General features: G+C 35.0%; 1 protein-coding gene across 1 annotated transcript in view; it reads left to right on the plus strand.

Moving 5' to 3' along the window:
- LOC148951543 (regulatory-associated protein of mTOR-like) overlaps window positions 1-20,868 on the plus strand; it is a 322,491-nt gene that overhangs the window by 15,025 nt on the left and 286,598 nt on the right. The window contains exons 2-3 of the mRNA XM_089091020.1: window positions 10,789-10,967; window positions 16,595-16,654. Of these exons, the coding sequence (XP_088947146.1) occupies window positions 10,789-10,967; window positions 16,595-16,654 (239 nt within the window). The remainder of the gene's footprint in view (window positions 1-10,788; window positions 10,968-16,594; window positions 16,655-20,868) is intronic.

Consider the following 20,868-nt stretch of genomic DNA (forward strand, 5'->3'; position numbering starts at 1 on the left):
TCGATTAAACTAATAAATACATAAATAACACATAATCTCAGAAATCTGGACAAGTACTGCCAAAACTCTTGCGAGGATTACTCCTTCTACATTTTGTTTAGGTATTCTCGATTAAACTAATAAATACGTACATAACACATAATCTCAGAAATCGGGACAAGTGCTGCAAAGAATCTTGCGAGGATTACTCCCTCTACATTTTGTTTAGGTAATCTCGATTAAACTAATGAATAGTAAATAACACATAATCTTATAAATCTGGACAAGTGCTGCCAAAACTCTTACGAGGATTACTCCTTCTACATTTCGTTTAGGTGTTCTCGATTAAACTAATAAATGCATAAATAACACATAACTTTAGAAACCTGGGCAAGTGCTGCCAAAGCTCTTACGAGGATTACTCCCTCTACATTTCGTTTAGGTGTTCTCGATTAAACTAATAAATGCATAAATAACACATAACTTTAGAAACCTGGGCAAGTGCTGCCAAAGCTCTTGCGAGGATTACTCCTTCTACATTTTGTTTAGATGTTCTCGATTAAACTAATAAATACAAAAATTGACTTGACTTGCTTTATTTACTACTAATTACAAAATAAACTATATACAAGCAACCCCCCGGGGAAGGCTCAAAAAGCCTGATGAAAGACGGCTGCAATCCTCTAATTCTCAACCTTTTACAAATTTCATAAAAAAAAAGACCTGGACACTCTCTCAATTAACTATTAATACCAAAATTTATGAAAAAAAAAAAAGACATTAATAATAATAATGACAATAATAATAAATTACTTCCCCTCTCCCAATAAATGTTTTTTTATTTTTAATTTAAACGACCCAATGTGTTCAGCTTCCCGAACGCCAACTGGGATATCATTCCGAATAGCCGGAGCCAAATACCGAATTCCGAAACCTGCACGTGTGGTGTCTCGATATTCAACCGTAAAATTTTCCGCCTCTCTAGTCGCATACCTGTGGAGTGAACTATTTACGCGAAAAAAATTTGTAAAAACTGGAGGACATGCATCATTCCAACATCTATAGGCAAAAATAGCAGCTTGGTAATCACGAATCTGACCAATGTTAAGCACTCTTAATTTTTTAAAACATGACGCGGTATCATTCACATTTTCTATATAATTCCCAAGAAGACGTACTGTTTTATTTTGTATAATCTGCACTCATTTTGAAATTTGTATAAAAATTGGTAGACCAAATGACACAACAATAAAAAATATAAGGCGCAACAATACTATGATACAATAATAAAAGAACCGATAATGGTAAAAAATGCTTCAAACGACGCAAAATTCCCAGACCCCTAGCAACTTTAGCTGCAACAAGATCACGATGTTGCTTCCAAGACAAATTACAATCAAGCTGAAAACCCAAATAACGCACCTCATGCACCTGTGACAAAGGCTTACCATTAAAAAATATCTTTCCATCAACACTCGGAGGCTTACCAACACTCCTAAAAATCATAAAATTAGTTTTTTTAACATTCACTGACAAAAGGCTCAAACTTGTAAATACATAAAATGACTTTAAAATCCTATTTACTTTCAACAATAGATCATCAATCATTCGACTAGACATAGTTAAAGCAGTATCATCCACGAAAGTCGTGATAAAACACTCCGGTAAGTAAAAACACATTGAATCAACATACACAAGGTACAAACGTGGTCCCAAGACAAATCCCTGAGGTACACCACACTTCACTTGATAGGGAGAAGAAAATGCATCATTTAAAACAACTTGAATAGATCTTCCACTTAAAAAACTATCAAACCATTTCAGATAATTACCACGAACTCCAAGGGACTATAGACGTATGAGTAAAATTTTAAAATCCACTGTATCAAACGCCTCTCTAAAATCAATAAAAACAGTCAAAGGGATTTCACCACGTTCAAAGCATCTATTTACAATATCACAGAGAGATTGCACGGCGTCCGACGTCGAGTGACCTTTCCTAAAGCCGACCTGAGTTTCACTTAACATCCCTGTTTTCGTAAGGTAATCATATAGCCTTTTGTGTACAATTTTTTCAAATATTTTTGAAAACAGGGGAAGGATTAATATAGGTCTATAATTTTTGATATCTAGTTTAGACCCACTTTTATGGAGGGGGATGACTTTTGCCCTTTTAAGCGCATCGGAGAATACCCCAGTTTCCAGGGAAAGATTGATTATGTGTACGAGACATGGTATTAAATAACACATCACTGATTTAAAAGTCTTCAAATTAATTCCATCTCTCCCTGCTGAATTAGATTTGATTGTTTTCACAACCTTCAGAATTTCATCTCCAGTACACGGTTGAAATTCAATTTCATTTCCAATTCCTCTTTCATCCAAAAATTCGTCCTCCAAGGAATCATTAATAAAATTCACTAACCCTTCCGCCTGCACATTTTGACCAATACTTGAAAGAACTCAACAACTTTATTAGTAATAATCGTTTCATCACTCACTGCTTCTCCTTGAATCAGCAGCGAATTGGGTGGAGCTTCTTTCCTCTTTCTCAATAGGTCATTTAAAACCTTCCAAGTTCCTCTCGCATTATCCTTATTTAAACTCAGTTGGTTAGCAAAATATTCTTTTTTAGCTTTCCTTCTCATTAGAGTTCACTTTATTGCGTATTATTTTAAACTCTTCCAATTTCTTGACACACTTACTATTTAAATAATCTGCATACACTTGATTTCTTAAATCTGACGCTTCAAGAATTTCTGTAGTTATCCAAGGCTTCCTGGGTTGATCCTTATGCGGTTTCACAAATTTAACTGGGCAAGTCTTGTCATAAATTGGCTTTATGATCCCCATCATGCAATCAAATGCCCCAGAAGCGTCATCTTTTATCTCCAAAATCTCGCTAAGATCAGTGCTGCTTAACTTATCACCAAACCTCTGTAAGTTCTCTTTTTTTAACGACCGAGTCATCACTTTTTTTCTTTCATTTCTTTTTATGCGGACACAAGGTACCGTTCCGAGAATTGGAAAATGGTCAGAACAAGGGTACAGAACCACATCAGCATAACTACGGTCTAGGTACTTCGAACCAACAAAAATATTGTCAATGAGAGTAGCTGAATGACTCGTAACCCGTGTTGGAATATTAGATAGGGGAAAAAGATCATTAGCAACCATCAAATAAAAAAAAAAAAAAATCAAGATTCACTCCAGTCAGCGATAGCAGATCAAAGTTAAAATCACCCATACAAATAAAATCTAAACCTGTCCGAGACACCGCACGCGTAAGTTGATCAAATCCACGCTCAAAATCTTCCCAGCTTGCGCTCGGTGGCTTATACACAATACTAATCAAAAATTTACTACTACCCAAATTTAAATCTATACTAAAACTTTCAAACTTACCCTCTATCCAAACATCAATATCATTTCTTATTTGGTATGTTAATTACTTTGAAATCAAACACGCAATTCCCCCTCTGTGAAGTGACGTCCGGTTTTTAGCCTCCAAATTATAATCTGGAAAAGAATACAGCGAGAAAGAGTGTTCATGGCTAAAAAAAACTTCCAGATATACCAATAAAACTAATTTTTCCTTGAGAATCAGAAAGAAATTGCAACACATCCTCATAACCAGTAGTGAGGTGACAATTCCAGGCACATAAACGCAACGAATCGGCTTCCCTGAGGTCTAACTTCGATCTTTGGACATAAGCACTATTTTTTAACGGTTGAAATCTAACTTGGTTCATACACGGTTCAACATCTCTTGCTATCGGTGCCGATAAAACCTCTTCTAGATGAAAAGGTCGGCTCATTAGATCATCAAGTGAAGAACCAACGAAAGTAAATAAATAAACCTATAACATATCTCTCTAAATTAAAAAAAAAGGAAGAAATAAAAAATAGGAGACCAAGACATTTTTTTGGAAATAATAATAAAAAGACTAAAATCAAAAACGAAAAAAAAACAGATCCCTCAAAAGAAAAGGAAAAGCAAGAATAAAATAAACGGTTTACAAAAAAATTTTTTGCTATCAATAATAAGAATTAAAAAATCGCTAAAAATAACGACACACAAAACCGCAAACAACGCTTTACAGAGACTAACCAAAGACAGAAAACAAAAAAATACTAATTCAAACGCATTCAGCAAGGGATCTTATTTTCCGGGCAGACGATTCACCAGGCAGCTTCACTAGTATGTTGCCCCGGTTGGTCCATACATTTTTAACACCAAAGCGATCCCTTGCGGCATTAAGCAGGTCGCAACGTCGCTTTGTAAGGGATTCTGACACAAAGATTCCAGACCCAGCTAGTTTAGACTTCTGTAAGAACATTTTTTGAGCAAATTCTTTACTAACAAATTGCACTAAAACTGGGTCAACTTTGTCACTGGTGGCATGTGGCTCATTCATTCTAAACCGGAAAACACTTGATAATTCACAAGAAGATATACCAGTAACACCCATCCGTGTCGAAAGGACACTGAGCATAGTCGTTTTAAGGTCAACACCTGGCTTTTTCTTCAGACCGTTGAAAAAAAGACTGTCCAACATATTTTCTTGATCAATATCGTCTAGCTTGACTTCGATTTTTTCAATTTGATTCTCCAGATTACGGGTTTGCATTCTATACATTTTCAATTCACGCTCAATACGGTCTAATATAGGGTTGAACTCTAGTGACACAGACTTATATAACTTGCTAATTATAATATCAGCTGAATCTTTAATACCAGATTTTGTACTCGAGCCATACTTGGCAGAAACCTGACGAGTTATCTCTGTAACTGCAGATTCCCTAGTTTTCTCTAGCTCCTGTTATGTAGCGGAAATTCGTGCAAATAAAACAGACTATGAACCAGGCAGCGCGGCAGCTTGATCCGGTACTGTTAGTGCCGCAAATGCTTTTGAACTAAACCTGTAAATGCCAGGAAAACGCTCAAGTTCCTCAAAAGCGTGTTTCACATTCTTCGCAGTTTTAGTAGAAGCCTCTTGAACATTATCCTTTTACGATACAAGATTATTCTCAGAAACAATTTGCTCGTTAGGATCCCCGTAACAAAAGATCAAATAGTTAGTTCGCTTTCCATTATTTTTCGTAATCTTCAGAATTCGTACAGGCCACAATGGATAGCCTGCGAATTTCGCCAGTGCAAGATCGAATTGCTTGAAAGACGTCATGATTAGTGTGAGAAGGAAAAACCAAAATGAAAAATTTTTTTCCACCGTTTTCTTACATCCAAAACAGCATAACATCCAATTATTAACAAAATAACTAAGCCACACCAAGTCCTTTTTCTTTTCACAAAACGGGAATACAGCGAAACAAATTAATTCACTTATTGCGAAACTGTCCACTGTAACTTATTCTAAATTTAATCCGGCTTAAAAACAAAACAGATGTTTACAGGTCAGATGCCAAACAAGGACTGTAATAATAACCCATAATCTTAGAAATTCGGACAAGTACTACAAATATTCTTGCGAGGTTTAGTCTTGCTTTTAATTTAGAGTACTAAATATTCCATTGTTCAAGCCACCAGTATTGAAGCAATTCAAATGCAAATATTTGTGTTTTATAAAACGTTTAAGACTTGGGATGGGATGCAGATAGGAATGTTTTGCCAGGTTCCCATGATGCATAATGCTATCTCATAAAGACAGGTCTTATTTTTATGTAAATTTCAAACTTTCGGAATTAACCTAGTATAGCCTATACCTTTTGCTTTCCACTTGCAAAGGAGACTGGGTAGGAGAGTATTCATGAGGGGGATTTTAAACACCGGTACGAGGATTTTCAATCATGTAGATTTCTGTGGTAGACCTTTTATGGTTTCAAGCCTTTACGTTCCAGAAATGACCCCATAAGGCCCATGGTGCCATGGTGCCATAAGGCACTTTATGAGGATGCTGTCTTGACGAAACTATGAAAAGCTTGTAAATGTGAATATTATTTGAAAATAATATTAAACAGCTCTCTACGATATTCTAGTGCCCTATCAGTATTGGAGAAATAAAATAGAAAAAGGGAGACTTATGAGTGTTTTCATTTTTTTTAAGTTCCCATAAATTTTTTCCTAAATAAAGTTTTACGATTAATTTGAACTGTAACTTTCATTCCTTAATCAGTATTAACGGCAGTGTTTCTTATGAGATAGTGTTTTTTTAATGTGTCTGTAAGATTTTGGCTACTATGTGCTTTCTCTGTACTAGGATACAGCTATTGCTGCAACCGTGACCTTTAAGTAGTCTATGCTCGGACTCTCGCATGAACAGCTATGTTAATTTTCAAATATATTGAACAGACGCATAAAGCAAGGGCGGATCCAGGAGGCGGAGTTGCACGGGGGTTCAGTTGCACGAAGGTTCAGTTAAACAGGGGTAGAGGTTGACGAGGGTTCAGTTAAACAGGGATTGAGTTGGATGAGGGTTAATTTTGCACGAAGGTTCCGTTAAGCAGGGACTGAGATTGACGAGGGCTCAGTTAAACGGGGGTTCAGTTGCATGGGGGTTCTGTTACACGGGGATTCAGTTGCACCTGGGGTCAGATATCCTAGGGTTCAGTAGCAAGGGGTTCAATGATCCACACTTTACATTTTAATCATTTTGTTCGCGCTTTGTGGTTCAAACCTGACCATTTTTCAATTAATTTACACTTCATGTGGTCCATGCGCCGTAAGAACATATTTCGTGAATTAGCCCACTTAGCCGACCTAGGTCGTTTTTAAAAATAGTTAAATAAAAAGAAACAAGTTTTTTTTTTAACTGAAAGTTATAAGCGACATTAAAAATTAAAACGAACAGAAATTATTCCGTATATGAAAGGGGCTGTCTCCTCCTCAACCCCTCGCGATTTACGCTAAAGTTTCTTTTTTTTTTTAAACAAAGTTGTGAGACAGAGTCAAACTTTAGCGTAAAGACCGAGGCGTTGAGGAGGGCACAACCCCTTTCACATACGGAATAATTTCTTTTTGTTTTGAGTTTTAATGTCGCTCCTTACTTTCAGTTAAAAAAACTTGTTTTTTAATTTAATTTTTGAACGTTTTTGAATTAATGTAGGTTTTGATTTTGGCTCATCGTACATGAATAATTAAAAAAAATTTGCATATTTATTTTACTTTTATTTGGTTAAATGGCTTCCTCGAAAGTTGTTTAATTTTATTTACGAACGTTTTTAGTAGTAATAAATATACGTAACTTACAAATTACCTTACGTAACGAACTTCTATATTCATATATTCTAATACGTATATTAGGGGCTTCGCCCCTAGTCAATACCTAGCTCTTTACGCTAAAGTTTGAATTTTGTTCCAATTCTTTATAAATGACCCCTTAATCACAAAGGCCATTAATTTGAATAAATAGCTCTTATGAAAGTACTAAAAAATCTTTAGTGTAAAGAGTGAGGCATTGACTAGGGGCGAACCTAAATCATATACATAATTTCGGTTTGTTTTAAGTTTTTATGTTGCTCCTTACTTTCAGCTGAAAAACCTATTTTTTTATATTTAATTTCTGATCGTTTTTTAAATAATGCTTGGAAATTCGGTACCCCCTTCATAGCAATTTCCCTTCCCCCATGAAAACTTCCTCCATGGAACTAGCCTCCCACGTAACCTTCAACCCAACCCCCTCCCCCCCCTACCAGAAAAAGTCCCTCCTTAAAACGTCTGTATACTTCCCAATAACCAATCCTATATGTAAACATTGGGTAAAGTTCATACCTAATCAGCATAATAAGCCAATTCTTTTGATATATCAATTGCTACATAAGCACGCATCCGTGATCTTTCTTCTGGCAAAAATACAAATTTCCACATTTTTACAGATAGGAGCTTGAAACCTCTACAGTAGGGTTCTCTGATACGCTGAATCTGATGGTGTGATTTTCATTAAGATTCTATATCATTTAGGGGGTTTCCCCCTTTTTTCGAAAATCAGGCAAATTTTCTCAGGCGCGTAACTTTTGATGGGTGGGACTAAACTTGATGAAACATATATTTGAAATCAGCATAAAATCTGATTCTTTTGATGTATCTATTGGTTTCAAAATTCCGTTTTTAGAGTTTCGGTTGCTCTTGAGCTGGGTCGCTCCTTACTTACAGTTCGTTACCACGAACCATTTGACACTTTCAAACATCAATAGAATGGCTATGAAAAAAGGTGCATGTAAACAGAATTTTAAGTATGTATACGATAGAGATGATGAATCAAAATTGTTTGTTCGCTTTTTTTGTACATTCAACCCCCCCCCCCCCAAAAAAAAAAAAAACAACAATAAACAAATTACCATACTAAATTCTTAGGAATGCCTTTATCCGCTAGAAAATTTCTCACAAAGAAATTCGAAAGAAATTCTAAAACTTGAATAAATAATCCTTAATAAAACTATATCCCCTGAACACCACAGAAATCCCTATTTTGGAGTTAAATTTCTAAGGTTGAAATACGGGAAGAGAGGTAAAATTTAGAAGGCAGTGGAACAGATCAAGCGAAACATAAATACGAAATTTTACTCTTGCAATAAATTGGAAAGTCAAGAACAAGAAATTAGATTAAAGAACACGCATAGATATGAAAGGATTGTCTTATTGACAATTATAAGGGGAAAAGTTGATAGAAGGGAAGAAAGAATTTTGCAGTTAATCTTTTCTTCTATGAAAATGAGTTTCTGTGAAACTTTAAAAGAAGAAATAGTCGCATTGCATGTGGAATTGTCTTCAATATGATGTTTTATTTCACGCTTTGTGAAATCTAGTACCACTCAAGACTCCTCTAAGAGTTTCAACCTCTTTTGCTGAGGAGAAGTTGTATATTCCTCATCTTATTAAACAATGATTTATCTGGGGATAATTATCATCTATTGTGTGGCCTTGTCACCTGCCTAGCCGTTTATGACGTTTTCAAAATATTTTATTTACTTCGTTCAAATGTTTTTCAAAGTATGGAAGTTCCCCTCTATATTTTGAATTTTTTTTTGCTATTTTTGCTTAAAAAATCGAAAAAAAAATGCGCTCCCCTAAATTGTGGATTTTTTTTGTATCTTCATAAAAAAATGAAGTAAAACCTCTTACTCTTTTGTGATTTTTTCACTTTAGCGAAACTAGCTGTACGTCGCTGTTGGGCCACTGTATTCAGCTGTGTGCCACAGTGGGGCCACTGATACACAAGTCAATGCAGGTTCTCCCATTATTTCTAGACTGTCCTTGAATTTCTGCTTGATCCGTTCTAAGGACCCATTCTGACCCATTGTCAGAATGACCCATTCTGAGTTATCGATTAATCTTTCCTCTTGTATTAAAAAATTGGCCAACATTACAACTTCGTAACTTGTATCTTGTTATATTAAGATTTTCTAAAGGTAATCCATGATTTGATGCAAGGCTAGCTGTATGTATTCATCCAGCTAGTAGCAGCCATGGCCGAAGGGTGGTTTCAGGCAGACGCTCACTCGTAATTTCGATATATTTACAATTTTGCTTATAGGCTCATATATTTTATATGTATTTTTTTTTAAAGTTGTGCCTTCTTCCCCAAAATTAACTGCTCCATACATTCCTTTAGTGGTAATGCTGTCAATTGTTCTATGAATAGATTACTAGAAACTTGCTTCACATATATTAATTTAAAAAGCTGATACATATTGTCGAAGAAATAAAGCTAATAGAAAGGTTCAATCAGATTGTCAAAATTGACATTATTGTTCAGGAAAGCTTTTTATTTTAGAGCTCATCCACAAAGAAACAAATAGTTACTTGTAAAAAACACGGTGAATAAAAACTTTCCGTTATCTTTGTTGTGTCATTACTACTACTATTACTACTACTACTACTACTACTACTACTACTACTACTACTACTACTACTACTGCTACTACTACTACTCCTACTACTACTAACAACTCACAACAGCACTAAGCCGTCTGAGACCAACACAGCTACGCACGCTCTTCCTCCATCCTAATCCATTCAAAGCCTCCCTCTTATACCCTCCAAGGAAGTTCCCCTTTCCCTTAAATCATTCTTTAGCACTTCTTCTCACCACAATCGCGAACGCCAACTCTCCGTTTAGCCCTAGACGGTTGGCCAAAGAGGACAATCTTCGACAATCTGTTCATCCGCAGAACGTGCCCTAGTTATCTCAACCTTTCTCTCGTTATAGCCCTAGAAAGCGGGGTTGAACCACACTTTTCGTACAGCCCACTGTTTGAAATACGGTCAGTCATCCGGTTACCCAAAATAATCCGTACGCAATTCCTCTGGAAAACATATATAAAATCTTCTTAAAAATCTTTGTAATGTATTCATAACCTTCAGTAACTTATTTCTAACCTCAGAGCCACCATACTTCCACATACTTCCAGTCTTCATACTTCTCCCATAAGAAATAATCAGTTTTTAGAAAGAAGTTTTTGTCTCTTCAGAAATTTCATTTCCTCCTGTGTTTTGATTTGTCACTCAGCGTTAGTTAACTTAGTTTTTAAAGGGTGCGGCTTTATGTCTCCCCACAAGTGGATAACATAATTGGCCTGTGGAAATACGTCACAAAATACGTCACAAAAATAAACCAATCTCGTTGAAGCGCAGTTTTTTTTTATTGCAGATGTATTAGACAGTAATCTCTCTTTTCCTCTTAGGTACACTCAGCTGTAAACTATATGTTTATTTTGCAGCAATTGATAGCATATCTGCATGGTACTTTTGTTCACTTGGCTATAAACTACATGTTCATTTTGCTACAATTAATGCCACAGTAGCAGAGTACTCTTGGTCACTCAGGTATAAACTATTCGTTTATTTTGCAGCAACTGATGGCACAGTCACGTGGCACTCTTCCAGTTCAGATGACTCCAGCGCCAAATTTTAAGAACTGTATTCAGTTGGCAGCCTGTGGTGGAAATCAAATCCTACCCATGAATTCTGAGTTACCAGCGGACCTCTTCACGTCCTGTTTGACTACTCCGATTAAAACAGCATTAAAATGGTAAGTTATTGGACTGGAATATAAAAAAAATAGAAAAGCTTTGTATCAATATTGCCAAATTAACTGAATAGCTCTGAATCAGCTCATCCATGTCGGATTGCATATGCCCTGTCAGCAAGTCCCAGTCTAAAAGTAATAATAATAATAATAAAATGTTACTCTTACGGAAGTAAAGAACGAAGCTGGAAAAAAAAAATATTGCTTCGCAGATTGGCAAGATATACAAAACTAACTCAAATACACCGTCTTGTGATATTCTCAATGTTTTTTTAATCCTAAAAACTAGTGCTTTACTGAATACAAAGCTTCCTCAAGCTTTTAGAGAATTGTATTTGTATGCTCAATGTTATTGCCACCATGGTCGGTGAGAAACTGTTGAGGGACTCTAAAATTAGTCTTTATTTCCTGTAGGCTATTCGTAGAATTTTCTGCCCTCAAGGGAACGTCTTGTTCTCTCGGGTCGGTTTCGTGTTTTCAGTAAAGCGCTAGTTCTTGTAAATAGGTATTAGAGTATATCACGCGTCAGTATATTTGATTTAGTTCCGTAGATATATCTTGCGTAAAATGTGAAGTACGAATTTTTGTTCTTTTAAAGTTTTCAATTCCAGTCCCTACTTCTGTATGAGAAACAATGTTTTCTAAATTAGTTTTTGCTTGTTTCTTTTTTTTCTTTTACATACGCAATAATCCTTACAAAAGATCTTTGTTTAACGTAGGGAGTGAAATTGAAGAAGTCAATAGCATTTTTTTTTTACTCCCTACCTTCCTTAAACTTTCCCCGAAGATGTGTGCATCTTTGTCACAGAACTGATGAGTCCTAGCGGTTTGTTGTCACTGATATCCTTGAGAATTCGCACATAGAAAATTGAATTATTTTCAGAACAATGAAAATAAATACATTAAAATTTTATGTTTGGCAGTTTTTTAACGTGTTTTTTAGTTTTAGCTTACTGGAAGGAGGATAAGTATACAAGAATGGTGATTCTGTACCTCGAGTTTGTGGTTTTCCAGTTTAATGGATATGTACCCAACCACACATAGCACTCCCGGCCTAAGGTAGAAAATAAGGAGATCCATACCTGCGCTACGCAGACCATTCGTGAGCATGTAAAATAGTTGTTCTTTCTTTCCTCTTCGTATAGTGTCATATAACACTTTACGGTGAAGTTATTCAAACGGATTTATAAGAGATACGCATTTAGAGGTGGTAGTTTTTAAACGGGCCTTTAAACATCCTTCTGGGTAACCTACTAGTCCAGAGAGTAAAAAGAGTTAGAAATAAATGATGAGATACATGCTAACCTAAGTGATTTTGCTCGCTTCTTTCTATGGAGGGCTCCAAATCTTCTTTGAAGGGTTTTAGACCACGAAAAGTCGATCGACTCTCTTAGAATTCGCATTTTCCGTCATTTAGACTAGTTGTGCCAAACTGAATGTCGTTTGAGAGAAAATGACAGAAAATTCCACTTTCCTATGGATTAATAAAAAGGTAATCTCCGGCTGATGCTTGATCAACAGCCTTAGTAGTCACTCTAGTATTCATGTCACTAGCAGCTGGATATTTATGAATAAAGGCAGAACTCGCTGTGACATTCACGTCGTAATGAAAGGTTTGACCTGTATACTGTTGAGGCGGAGGGTGGTTTTTCAGGAGTTTTTCAGAGGGATAAAATTGACTCTGTCACACAACTTTATTTTTTTAAACAATAACATACTTTAGCGTGAAGAGCGAGGCGTTGAGGAGGGGACAGTCCTTTTCATATACGGAATATTTTCTGTTCGTTTTAAGTTTTAATGTCGCTCCTTAATTTCAGTTAAAAAAGCTTCTTTTTTTTATTTAATGTCATTAAAAGATTAACTTGCTTTATTAGTGCTTTGCAAATAAAAGGGTTAATTTAGTTTTATTTTGCTTTAAGATTTGTGCTCCATGTGCAAGTTTCAGTATGCTATTTTCTCTTCCCCGATGTTTTTAATACATCAACGAAAAACGAAAATTTTGTTATCATTTCATAGCTGAGATCCAGTTCTATCCAACTGCTAAATTTAAATTTTGACATTTGGTGCACAGGGTTTTATAAATTAAAAATATAGTGAAAATTTGGTGAAAATCGTCAAAAAAATGTCCTATTTTTTAAGCAAGTTTAGATCCTTCTCTAAGAAAAAGTCTAAGCAATATCATAATTCTGGCTTGGTGAATGAATAGATCTGAGGCCAATTTATTCAGTGGTATGAGCATCTTATCCTTTTGGTACAAGTTAAAACTGTATACTTGTCGCCTTTAGTAGACGACAAGCCTGCCCTCAACCTGCCTATCAAAAATGCCTTTGACAAGCATGGCCTTTAGAAGGTTTTGAGGGTGGTAACCCTACTTCTGGTTGTGGTAATATGTACTCGTTTGAATTGTTCTTTTTTATTTCTGTTCGGTTTAGGATTCATTTACTCATTTATAGCAGCACATTCTGTGTTTGTTTTGGACGTGATTATTTATTTTAATTTTTCTTTTATTTTGGGTTTCATTTACTTGTTGGCAGTATATTTAGGTTTGTTTTAAGATTTAGTTGCTATAGGAATTTATTTCTACTATTCTTAGGTTATATGTGGCTCTTTACTTTTCTTTGAAACATTTTTTTTTTGGAAAATGTCTTTTTTAAGTTAATTTCCGTTCGTTTTTGATTGCCAAGTTTTATTATTTGTTAATTTTGGGATTTACAATGAAGAGGGATTGATCATAGCCTACACGAAATAGCAAGCCAAAAACAAATGATCGTTTAGCAACCCATGTTACGTCCAAAATGCAGGAATGGTTTATCTGTCCAATCAATACTATTCTTGTTTCGGAATTCTCTTCAACGTTGACTAAAATACATGACAATACAAAAGTATTATCTTTGGTTCAAATTGTAGTTTTGGCTGCTGAGTTTTTATTTCTCTTTTAGTGTGTATGTTTATTTTTCTCCTCTTTTTGCTTTTGTCTCTTTTTTGTCCTTTTCTCCCTACATTTCTGGCCATAGTGCCTTGCGGAGAGGGGAGAGGTTATTTAATGCTTGGTGTTTTGGTGCTATTTTGTTGGATTAACAAATCTTATATTATGAATCAACACAGGGTGAGACCATTGAACTAAGTTGTTAATTGTATTTTAATCTTCCAAAAATATAAGGTGAATTACCTATAAATCAACATTATATATAATATTAAATTTAGTCTTTGGAATTGTTACTTATAATACCATATGCAATACATAATACAATGAACCAGCCTCCGAAGTTTCTACGACCGCCCCTTCCATATGAAGTTGCTCTTGGAAAGGAACGATTCAAAAGCTATTTGAAAAGTCATTTTTTATAATTTAGCGTTTCAAAAATGATTTGGTCAATACTTCCCGCTCCCTTCTCTTTATGAGATATCCCCACAGAGGGTCAGTATTTAAGTGAAATGAAGTTGGATTTAAAGGGCTTTCAATTTCTTATGAAAACATATAACTTATTGGATAAACATAAAAGAGATATAAATTGGTATTTCTAAGAAAGGAGAGACTCTCTAGAACTTGATTCGGTAGAGGCAATATCATAAGAAAAGATGCCAAGAATTTGGAGATGTTTAGCAACCACTGCTTATAGAAGTGTTTACGAAAGCGTCTTTTAATCATATACACTCTTTCAGTACCTTTTGCCGAATGACCTTTTAGCCAACCACCAAAATGGATTCCGCCCAAAACGTTCGACGCTTGACTGCCTAGTGGCCCAGCACTAGGAGTGGATGTAACTGCTACCAAAAGGATGCGACATCGGGCTATTGTTATTCCCATCGCCGAAGCTTTCAACAGAAAGTACCGTGGCCTACTAAAGAAATCTACGTGTATAATATCTGTGGGCGTCTGTTAGAAGTGATCCTGAGCTTTCTTTATGATCGTTCACTGTGGATTGTTCTCGGCGGGGTTCACTCCTCATACGTATCCAATAAAGGCATGCGTACTCTAGGGTAATATCTTAAGACCTAAGAATTTTCTTGTCTTCACGAATGACATAGGAGACGACCTAGCCAGCCCTCTGCATCACTTTGCTGACTACGCCGCGATAAGCATAGCCTTCCTAAACCACGAAGACACAGCCAATCCCCCCTACCCCTACAGACGGGTCTTTTGAAAATTAAAAAGGGGTCCGATTCGTGGATAGTAGTCCAGTGCGTCCAGTGCGTCAAAAACAAAGGAGTTGCTGACCTCCGTGTTGAAAGTGTCACGTGTACAGCAAAGCTTCATTTTCACAGATGATGCTATAAAAAGAGTTGATGAACTTCGTCTCCTAGGAATCCAATTCTTCACAGATCTCTCTTTGAAATCTCAGCTAGATCAGGCGAGAACCTCCTGCAAAAGAAAGCCAGGCATGACTTTTCGCCACTAAAACCTTCTACTGCCCAGCCCGTCCATCCCACTTTAGAAGTCTTGCATCAGACCTATTGCTGAATGCGGATGCCTGCCGTATAGTGGTACTCCGAAAACGCTGTTGGCATCACTTCAACTGATTTTGGATAGGGCCAATAGGGTAGGTTGCATTGTTACCTATGACTCCCCAGTCTGTTATCAAAATATTTGATGCAGAGTTGATGTCTGTTTTCTATAAGTATATAAATTCATTCAGTTCCTTCTTTGGAGCTTTCTTGTATTGTGCCTCCCCCCATTATTCAACTGACAAGACAAGCACGAAGGCACACAGGTCGATTCAATTATTTAAGAGTCGACATGCCGAAAACAGAAAACATAAAAAAGGCTTCGTTCGACGTTGTACTTCGATTCGGATCGATCTTCCCGGGGACATTTTTTATAAAAGCGTCTTTGCTGATTCCTTCAACTGAAGATTCAACAGTCATTTAAAACTCCATGACTGAGCGATGAAAAACACTAGTGGTAAGGCATATACTTAAAAGTACCTGACGTCAAGAATTTGGGAATAATAATAATAATAATAAAAAAAAAATATTCGTTTGATTAGCCGAAAGCAAGCACCACAGAGGAATACCTAAAAGTACATTTTGATGCGCGTACAACTCTGAAACTTTTATGTTTCGTTAGAACCAAGTGGGAAGACATCAAAGCAGCTCGAAGCTTCAGAAACGACTGGAGACTTGTGTGCCTTCAGAGGGAAATATGTAATTTACGTTTGTGGGTCGAAGGCTGGCTAATTGAAAAATGTACACCACTATATTGATTGTTGAAATTTTGATTTATTTGTTTGCAATTTTAGTATGACTTTTCGCATCAAGGTCATCAATTCATATTGACGTTTCATATGTTCAGGATTGATTTTTGCTTTAACGTTATTTTGTCGCTTGAATTTGCCAAAATGTAGGAAAATTGGGTAAACTCTTGAGCTTGAATCTTACAATCGAACCCTACTCATTTGCGGTTAACATATTTTAACGCAATTTTAATGTATTTTAATTCTGAATTCATATTTTACCGTAAAAATATAAAGTAAAGTGTGTTTATACATAAAGGTATAAAAGAAAACGTATTTTAATGTATATAAACGTATTTTACGTTATTGAACAGATCACGCAGCATGTGTTATTTATAGTTTAAGTGCTTATAATGTTTTGAGCATTTTGACGACTTGTGTTTCCTATTATTTCAGGTACGTTCTGCAAAATTCAACACATCTGGTTCCAAAAATAACGCTGGACTTGATTGACAAGTAAGTATTAAAAATTCAGACGCCGGTTATCATAAATATCATTATCTAAAGACAATAACTTATAAGTCCATATGAGTGAGTCCAAACATATCAAAACATATCAAAAATACGAGTATCAAGCATGTACATTCTCTTGTGCAAGCAAATGCCCTACTGAGTTTGATGTAAGTGGATGAAATGAAACTTAAACTTTCAGCTTCGTAAACACCTAAAAGATAAAGTAGAAACACTTCAATTATGATGGTTAAAGTATGAATAAAGGTACTTTTGACGGATTACTAGATATTTAATATAAGTATACATCCCGTCGAAAACGAGCAATTTTACCCTACAGCTGTGACTTGTATTGAAAGGACAAGATGCTAATATCTTTGGATTTATTAGTCTTAAATCTATCCAGTCATGGAACCAGAATTATCATATTACTTACACTTTTTCTTGAGAGAGGATCTAAACTTGCTTAAAAAATAGGAAAATTGTCCTTTTTTCAAGTATTTTCAACGAACTTTCAACGTACTTTCTATCTAAACGCAAATTTTACAAATGTAACTTACCAGATGAATAGAGCTAAAGCTCAGTTGTGGAATGATATATAAAAAAATCGTCTTCCGCTCATATATCATAACCGTAGAAGAGCAGAAAAATAACACATTGCTGTTTGCACAGGGAAGATAAACCATTTAAAAAAATCAAAAATTCTTATAATTCCCAACTGGCTATATTTCTGCCTTCCAAAACATTTTCAGGAAAGCACTTGTCAAAAGCACTCGTCAAACAAATAACTAGAAAAAAAATACAATACAAAATAGAATGGTGCATACGGTTAAAGTAAAAAAAGGGCCTTTGCGATTTATTATACGATTTTTGGCAGAAGTTAACTTTTCAAAAATGCAGGTACCTAAAATAATAATGGATCCAGTGACACAGCGTGATTTGATGGTTCTCCCTGCCCTGCACAAACCCCACTCGTGAGCCGTTTTTGCACCAGTTGTTTGAAGTTTTGTAGTTGTAGCAACATTGAACTTTTATATAGCAACACCGAATTTTTACTATCTTCAAACCTTATTTATTATCTACAAACCACATTTTTGAGCACCAGTTGTTTAAGTTTTTGCAAATATTGCAACATCGGGTTTTTATATAGCAATACCGAATATATAGCAACAGCGTATTTTTGCATAGCAGTTTTTATATAGAAGCGCGAATTAAATATAGCAACACCAATTTTTTAAGCTTTTGTAAATATAGCAACATCGAATTTGGCGTGATTTCTAGTAAGACCCCTGTACTCCCAATGACCGTGGGTCTGCTATGAATTTTCGAAATATAAGAAATTTTTGAAATATAAGAAATTTCTTGTATTTTTGTAATATATGTGAAATATGTGAATTTTTGAAAAATTGTGAAATTGAAATATGTGAATTTTTGAAATATAAGAAATTTCGAAATTTAAAAGAACTTGTTGCTAGGTAATAAGTAAAAGTTGACTTTTTGGAAGAAACTTTGACAACTAGATAGTAATGAGATTAATGATCACTTTTATGATCTGTTCCATGATTTCTAGTAAAAGTTAAGTTTATTAGAGTATCTAGGATAATGGCTTTGAAGAATAATGATGGAATATGATCTTTATAAAAGTTCAGTTTCTATTTCACCGTCTCAGAAGGTATACTTCAAAGTATTTCAGGAAATTTACTAAATAATAACCAGCTTGTATATTATAATTTATAATTTATAACTAAAAACCAGTAATTATACTTGGAGCAGCAAGAAAAAGGAGATACTAAATAAGTACCGAGTAATGGACTTTTAGTTGTTATAAGATTTTACTTGTAAATCTTTATCAGTTAAAGACTGGGGATTATTGGAAAGAATCCCTAAAAAGTTCTGGAAATTACTTTTTTTTTAAATCATAAATTCTTGCTTATTTCACTCCTAAAATGTATGATTTTGATTAATGCTCAGTTCTGTTTCACTGTCTCAGAAGGAATTTTACAGAATATTTCAGAAAATTTCTAAATAATTTATGACGCTAACTAAAAACCAGTAGTACCATATAGTAAAAAAGTACCGAATAAAGGAATTGTACTTTTCGTAAGATCATACTTGTAAATTTTGGACCATTTGAAAGAAGCCCTAAAAAAATTCTAGAAACTACTTAAAACAATAATAAATTTTTACTTATTTCATTCCTAAAAATGTATTGCTTCACTTTCCCTAGTTAAGCAATTCACACTACCCTATTGGAGGGGGGATGAGTTTAGAAGGCTTTTTCTAAATATACAATTTCACACGTTTGTTTAATGTAGCATAATCTAATATTTTTTTTTTTTCAATTTTCAGATAAGCAAAATTCTGGATGAATATACTTTTGCAACTAGATAGTAATAAAAATAATGCTTACTTGATAGGTGCGTTGCAAGTTTTTAGTAAAAGTAAAGTTTAGCAGAGGACCTAGGATAATCAAACAGTTCGTGGTAACGAACTGTAAGTAAGGAGCGACCCGGCTCAATAGTAACCAAAACTCTAAAAATAGTAACCGAAACTCTAAAACGTAATTTTCATACCAATAGATACAACAGAAGAATCAGATTTTTTATGCTGATTTCAAATATACAAGTTTCATCAAGTTTAGTCTTACCCATCAAAATTTATGCGCCTGAGAAAATTTGCCTTATTTTCCAAAAAAAGGGGGAAACAACCCATAAAAGTAATAGAACTTCAACGAAGATCACACCATCAGATTCAGCGTATCAGAGAACCCTACAATACAAGTTTCAAGCTCCTATCTGCAAAAATGTGGAATTTTGCATTTTTGCCAGAAGAAAGATCATGGATGCGTGTTTATTGGTCTTTTTTTGTTTTTTTATTTCCCAGGGGTGATCGTAGCGATCCAGTAGTCCTAGAATATCGTGAGAGGGCTCATTTGAACGGAAATTAAAAGTTCTAGTACCCTTTTTAAGTGACCAATAAAATTGGAGGGCACTTGGCCCCCTCCCACGTTCATTTTTTTCCCGAAGTCACCCAATCAAAATTTTGAGATAGCCATTTTGTTCAGCATAGTCGAAAATATGATTAATATGTCTTTGAGGATGACTTAAGCCCTCACTGTTCCCGGGGGAATGGCTGCAAGTTATAAACTTTGCCCATTGTTTACATATAGCATTGGTTATTGGGAAGTATACTTGCGTTTTCACTAGGATTTTTTTGCTAGGGCGAGGTCGGGGTCGGAATTGGGGTTACGTGGACTAAGCGGTCCATGAAGAATAGGATCTTGGGGGATGGGACTGTTTCCTAGAGGGGGCACCAGTTTTTTTTTCATCATATAAAAAACGATTAGGAACTAAATAAAAAACAAGTTGTCTTAAACAGTAAGTAATGAAAACCATTAAAACTTAAAACGATCAGAAATTATACATATATGAAGCGGTTCGCCCCCTAGTCAATACCTCGCTCTTTACGCTAAACTTTTTTTAGTACTTTCAAAAGAGCTATCTATTCTAATTAACCGGCCTTTGTGATTCAGGGGTTTGTGATTCGAACAAAATTGAAACTTTAGTGTAAAGAGCGAAGTATTGACTAGGGAGTGAACTCCCTAATATACGCAATAAAAACATACGAATATAGAAATTCTTTACGTAAGTTAATTCGTAAATTACGTCAGAACAAAATTTCGAGAAAGCCAATTAGCCAAGAGAAGGAAAATTAATATGTGAATTTCGTTTTAATTATTCATGTACGGTGAGCCAAAATCAAAGCTGCATTAATTCAAAAACGTTCAGAAATTAACTAAAAAAACAAGTTTTTTTAACTGAAAGTAAGGAGCGACATTAAAACTTAAAACGAACATAAATTATTCTGTATATGAAAGGGACTGTCCTCTCCTCAACGTCTCGCTCTTTACGCTATAGTTTGACTCTGTCTTACAACTTTATTTTTTAAAACAATAAAAAAAAACTTTAGCGTAAAGAGCGAGGCGTTGAGGAGGCGACAGTCCCTTTTATATACGGAATGATTTCTGTTCGTTTTAAGTTTTTATGTCGCTCCTTACCTTCAGTTAAAAAAAAAACTTGTTTTTTTTAGTTAATGACGTTGAAGAACAATGATGAAATATGATATTGATAAAGTTATAGTATAATATAAAGTTATAATGTAACTTTGATAATATAAAGTTACGTATGTAATTGTCTCAGAAGGTACTGTTCCTAATTATT

The sequence above is a fragment of the Artemia sp. Qi Xiang Cuo genome, chromosome 6 (genome assembly GCF_049724085.1).
Source record: "Artemia sp. Qi Xiang Cuo chromosome 6, ASM4972408v1, whole genome shotgun sequence".
NCBI classification, from domain to species: domain Eukaryota; kingdom Metazoa; phylum Arthropoda; class Branchiopoda; order Anostraca; family Artemiidae; genus Artemia; species Artemia sp. Qi Xiang Cuo.